A 6,269-nucleotide genomic window follows, 5' to 3' on the forward strand; every position below is an offset into this window, starting at 1 on the left:
CAGCTCCGGGGGTGGAGGGGAGGGGAGGGGGTGTGAAATGGAGAGCCCCTACCTGCTGCTGGGCTGGAGGGAGCCCGCGTCTCACCTCGCGCTCTCCTCTCCCCGCAGGCTTCCTTTGGGAGTTCGAGCCCAGGTTCGTCCTCGCCCACCTCCTGCCCCGGCACCTAGCCTGCTGCCCGCACGCTGCTCTCTCTTTCCTGTTCCTTCCCAAAGTTACCCCGTTGCCTCGTAGCTTTCCTAACGTTTCATATTCATGTAACTAACTGCCTGCCTGATTTTTAAGAGAAGGAGATGAGCAAGGAGTTCTTCCTTTAACTCTGCTTGCAGTTAGTAATTGGCTGCTTGGAACCCAAAATGAAAACAAAATTTTGTATCACACTTAAGTTAGTATCTCAGTAAAGCCATGTAGCATGTAGAGAGACCACTTCTTTTGTTGCTGATAACTGCAGGCTTGCGTAAAATTTTGGCTTCTTGATAATATCAGAAAACATCTAAAATCATAATGATATGTAATTGTTAAGACTTTAACTGCTGTTAAGGTTCTTTGGAATACTTTATACAAGCAAACATTTAACAGCAGGGCTACTCATGAAGAAGTATTTGGGGAATGCATTTGATTTTGTGTAACTGCTTTCAAAATTGGCTGGTTTTAATATTTTTTTTTTTAAGTACTCATTAAATTTATTGAGCTCATATTATTTGAGTATGGTTTTAAGTATTTTCAATGAGATATTGAGTGTTCAGAGCTACTAGAGGTGGAACTTTTTTACCTAAAGTCTGTGAGTGGAATAAAACTTCCACTTGAGTTATTCAAATGTAAAATGAATTAGAACAGCGATTAGAAGCAGTAATCTTGAGCATACACATATATAAATATATATTATATTAAGGCAGTTGACAGTCCTTTAAAAGCCATAGGTTCAGTATGTGGTGGCCCACAGTAGAAAATTCAACATGCAATGTCATAATTGGAGTAGTATTATCAGCTATACTGAGAGTTCTATGAGACCACAATATGAATAGCATATGAATAAAAAGTATTTTTGGCCTGAATGTTTCCCTACGGTATGGTGTTATGAGCTTTCACAGTGTTGTCTTAAGCGAGCTAACCAGACAAAGTTTACTTTAATTACCTGCATATAAGGAATGAACACTTAGCATAATTGTTGAAAAATTAATTGATGCTTTAAGACTCAGAAGTGTTAGTATATACAACTGTCTCCTTGAAGGCTAGAAGCAGTGCAGAGAGATACTGCTTTATTTATTTATTTATTTATTTTCAAGAAAAGCATTGAAAATTTGTAGTTATTTCCTTCAAAAGTTCTTAATCTTTTATTCAGTAAAATACTGATTTGGGATTGTACTTTTTGAAACTTTCAGTAGTTTAGATTCTCTCTTGTAGTACAGAGTACTTGGGAGAAGTAAACTGCACCTATTACTTATAAGTACAAAAAGGGAAGGCCGGCTAAAATAGTTGAATTTGTCAGGTAGTTAGGAATTTGTTCGAGTTATTCCATTGAGAGTTCTGACCATGTATGTAAAAATTCGTGCAACCATATTTTTTTTCTGTGATGTAATTTCATATGCTGGTATAGAAAAAAAAATAATACTCAAATTAGGGTTTTTTTGATAGTTGGCTCTTTATCGTCTGAGGATCATGACTTTGACCCTTCTGCTGAAATGCTGGTACATGATTATGATGATGAGCGAACTCTTGAAGAAGAGGAGGAAATGATGGAAGAAAACAAAAATTTCAGCTCTGAAATTGAAGATTTAGAAAAGGTAAGAGCGACTTGCTCTCTCCTAAATGTCCATATATGTTGTACCTTTTTTTTAGTGAAAAGAATACTCAACCTGTTCTTTAGTTTCTATTGTATAATGCAGTTTCCTGCAAAATGCCTTTGCAGTTTGTTTAGAAAAGAAAATCAGGTTTTGTTAGGATATAGCAGTGCATCCTCACAAAAAGGTTGAACTTAGCTTCTCAAATCTCATAGAATGGTTTAGGTTGGAAAGGACCTTGAAGATCATAGAGTTCCAACCCCTCTGCCATGGGCAGGGACACCTCCCGCTAGACCAGGTTGCCCAAGGCCACATCCAGCCTGGCCTTGAACACCTCCAGGGATGGGGCCTCAAAAACCTCTCTGGGCAACCTGTGCCAGTGCCTCACCACCCTCAAAGCGAAAAACTTTTTCCTAATGTTTAATCTAAACCTGCCCTCTTCCAGTTTATATCCATTCCCCCTCGTCCTATCACTACATGCCCTAGTAAAAAGTCCTTCCCCAAAAGATATTAGTGTTATGTTAAGTTTAGATTCTTCTTTTTCATTTAATAATCCTTTCACTTTGGAAGAGAAATTACTGAAGCAGGTTTGAGTTCTAGCATCTAATATCACTTATCACTTCTAAGTTTTATAAGTTGGAAATAAGTTGAAATTGTATGTTTTGCATACTATTAAGTGACAGCTAGCTATGTTTCATCTGTTGGTCAGATATTTTTTTTTCCAATCTGGAAACACAGTCCCGTTTTGGACATGATGGATCACATTCATTTGCTACATAAATAATAGTTCTGTGTCTGAGTTTCATCAGTTTGGCATTTGATGAGTGTACAAAATGACTAGCATGCTCCATGGCTTTTCCTATTCCTTTTTAAACTCTTTAATTACATGTTTTTTCCGATTTACACCTCTTGTTCATCTGTGGCGGTGTATCACCCTTTTTAAATGCCTGCTGAATGCTGAACATCCACAAAATGATGCTGCTTGCATTACTGTTCAGTGACTCACACCACTCAGCACAACTGCAGATTTTGGTCAACAGAGTTCCAGTGTAATTTTTAGCATTAAATATGAGGCTGTGTTTTTGTAGTCCATGTAAAAAGAAATCTTATAAATGTAGAGTTGACAGTATTAATACTGACTTTTTTTTTTGTCCTGCTACCTTTACAATTACATTTTTGCTGATTATGAACTTGCAATTTTAATAACAAAGCAGCTTGCCAAGTCTGGTGGTTAAAATGGAGTTGTTACTCCATAAAATAATCTTATTGCTTCTGTAATAGAAGGACAAAGAACTGAGAGCCACTCATCTTAAAAACTTTACTTTATGTCCTGATCCTGGAAAGACTTGGACATAAGTTTATGTTTACCCATTGTGAAAAGTCTTTGCAGGACTAAGACCTTAGCTGACTAAAGAAAACAAGTAATTTAATCAGTGTATGAGTTCAACAAGAAATTTTTAAAAGTAATATAACTTTTAAAGGTATAAATATTGGAAAATATTTCTAATTCTTTGATGACTTGAATCGGGTAACTAAAAAAAAAAAAGTCTCCACAGTTTGTTTTATTGATTGTGCTAGGATGCAAGTATGATATTTAGTAAAATCATTTGATCAAAAACTGCTGGAAAAAACAAGTTATAAACCAAGTTTTTCTCTTGAAAATTTTTTTTTTTTTTTTTTTTTTTAGTTATCGCTGAGCAATGCTTCCACAGCATCAAGGCCTTTTCTGCTCCTCACAGTGCCCCACTGCTTGGGGACTGGCTGGGCATCGGTTGGTTGTCAGCGACCAATTGTTGTTTTCATTTGCATCACTTGTCTTTCTTGGGTTTTACTTCCTTTCTCTTTTTTTTTTTTTTTAAATTTCTCTTTTCCTTAGGTTTTTAAAAAATTATTTCTTTTTAATTATCAAACTGTGTTTATCTCTACCCACAAATTTCTTTTTAACTTTTACCCTTCCAATTCTCCCCCTCATCCCACCAGGGGGGAGAGTGCTGAGTGAGTAGCTGCATGGTGTTTAGTTGCTGGCCAGGGTTAAGCCATGACAGTCCTTTTTGGTGCCCAATGTGGGGCATGAAGGGTTTGAGGTAACAGATGTGACCAGAGCATATTAGAAGGAATTTATATATGTTAACAGTTGCTGGTCACGATATTGATTTATCTGTTCTCGATATTAGTTTATCTGATCTGTACTGTGCTCCTTTTTTGCTGTGCATGTTAAAGACTGGTTTTGGATTTTGCAGTTTGCTGTGCTCTGTAGGACTTAGTGATGTTTTGCCTAGGAGATTTATTATTAAAACACTGGCATTGAGCTTAATCTGGTATTTGGGCTCTGTACTGAAGCTACTACTGGCTTTTTCTAAGGGTAACAAGCTATTTAGGAATATGACCCAGGCCCCATGGCTGCGTGGTTATGGGTGGCAAGGTATGTGGGAGAATATGGGCAGGTAGAAAGCTTCTCACCTCCGATGGTCTGGAACTTCACTCCTGAACAAGCATGGAATCCTGATGAAGTGATAGAATGTTTGGAGGATTTAAAAAAAAATAAAAAATAATGCCCTGGCTATTCCAAAGAGGCACAACTTCTTGCACTGTGCTGGGGCCTGGCCTGTACCTACCGAACACTGCTCTGAAAGCCAGTTTTGCCATCAAACGAGGTAAGGTCAAGGGACCTGCACTGGAACAAGGTGAAGCTCCTGAACACTTGCAGTATATTGATGACATCGTTGATTGGGGCAACACAACAGAGGAAGAGTTTGAGAAGGAGAGAAGAATAATCCAGATTGTTTTGAAAGCTGGTTTCGCCATAAAACAAAGCAAGGTCAAAGGACCTGCACAGGAGATACATTTTTTAGGAATGTAATGGCAAGATGGCATCATCATATCCCAATGGATGTGATCATTAAATAACAGCTATATCTCCACCAACTAACAAAAAAGAAACACAAGCTTTAAGTGTTGTGGGTTTTCAGAGAATGCACATTCCAGGTTATAGTCTGATCGTAAGCCCTCTCTTTTGAGTGACCTGCAAGAAGAACAACTTTGAACGGGGCCCTGAGCAGCAGCAAGCCTTTGAACAAATTAAAAGGGAGATAGTTTGTGCAGTAGCACTTGGGCCAGTCCAGACAGGACAAGATGTGAAAAAATGCTTTGCACCTCAGCCAGGGACCATGGCCCCACCTGGAGCTTCTGGCAGAAAGTGCCTGGGAGAGACTCAAGGTTGACCTCAAGGGTTTTGGAGCCAGGGATATAGAGGGTCTGAAGCCTGTTAAACTCCAACTGAAAAGGAAATATTAGCAGTATATGAAGGAGTTCGAGCTGCTTCAGAAGTAGTTGGTACTGAATCACAGCTCCTTTGGCACCTTGATTGCCTGGGCTGGATGTTCAAAGGGAGGGTCCCCTCTATGTATCATGCTACGTGGAGTGAGTTGCACTGAATGCAACAAGCACGAATGGGAAACCCCAGTCACCCAGGAATTCTGGAAGAGATCATGAACTGGCTGAAACTTTGGAGCCTCGCTAGAGGAAGTGACTTGCTGAAGAGACCCCACTGTATAATAAATTACCATAAAAAGAAAAGCAATAGGTCATGTTTACAGATGGATCCTGTCATTTTGTGGGGAAACATCGAAGGTGGAAAGCTGCTGTGTGGAGTCCTACATGACAAGTTGCAGAAACTGCTGAAGGACAAGGTGAATCAAGACAGTTTGCAGAACTGAAAGCCATCCAGCTGGCTTTGGACATTGCTGAGCGAGAAAAGTGGCCAGTAATTTTTCTCTGTACTGACTCCTGAATAGTGGTAAATGCCCTGTAGGGGTGGCTACAGCAATGGAAGCAGAGCAACTGGCAGGGTGGAGGGAAACCTATCTAGGTTGCTGAATTGTGGCAAGATATTGCTGCTCGAGTGGAGAACTTGCTTGTAAAAGTACATCATGTAGATGCTCACATACCCAAGTTGTGCCACTGAAGAACCTGGAAACAATCAGCAGGTGGATCAGGCTGCTAGAATTGAAGTGGCTCAGGTGGATCTGGACTGGGAACATAAATGAGTTAGTTATAGCTCGATTGGCACAACATACAAATGGGCTCATGATCAAGGGGTGGACTTGACTATTGATGCCATTGCAGAGCTGTCCTGGTTTGAGGTAAAACAGAACCAATTTTGGTCAGTAACTTGGCTTCTTAGCTGGGCCTCTCTAACTACTGAAATTAACAGCATATTGTGCAGACACTGTTCACTCTCTCAGAGTGATCAGACCTATGTTTATAGCTGATGCCCAGGCATGGGATGCAGAGAGGCTCCTGCTTATACTTATTGCTATAACAACCAAGGCCAACCAACTTTGTTATTTGCCCCGTTGGAGGGTTGGAAACGGAAAAGCATAGTGGGGTCCCACCTGCAAGGAGGAGCGGACAGGACAGGTGACCCAAAACTGACCAACGAGGGTATTCCATCCCATCTGCCTCATGCTCAGTATAAAGGCTGAGGGATC

The 6,269-nt window shown here is 40.0% G+C and overlaps 1 protein-coding gene across 2 annotated transcripts in view; it reads left to right on the plus strand.

The window, feature by feature from the left end:
• Nucleotides 1–111: 111 nt before the first annotated feature.
• Nucleotides 112–6,269, plus strand: part of LOC104287131 (mesoderm induction early response protein 3-like) — a 21,682-nt gene continuing 15,524 nt past the window's right edge. For both annotated transcript variants that reach the window (XM_009885795.1, XM_009885796.1), the window contains exons 1-2: nucleotides 112–133; nucleotides 1,634–1,782. In XM_009885795.1, coding sequence (XP_009884097.1) covers nucleotides 1,681–1,782 — 102 coding nt within the window. In that variant the 5' untranslated portion in view covers nucleotides 112–133; nucleotides 1,634–1,680. The remainder of the gene's footprint in view (nucleotides 134–1,633; nucleotides 1,783–6,269) is intronic.

This window comes from Charadrius vociferus, unplaced genomic scaffold (genome assembly GCF_000708025.1).
Source record: "Charadrius vociferus isolate BGI_N301 unplaced genomic scaffold, ASM70802v2 scaffold685, whole genome shotgun sequence".
Taxonomy (NCBI): Eukaryota; Metazoa; Chordata; class Aves; order Charadriiformes; family Charadriidae; genus Charadrius; species Charadrius vociferus.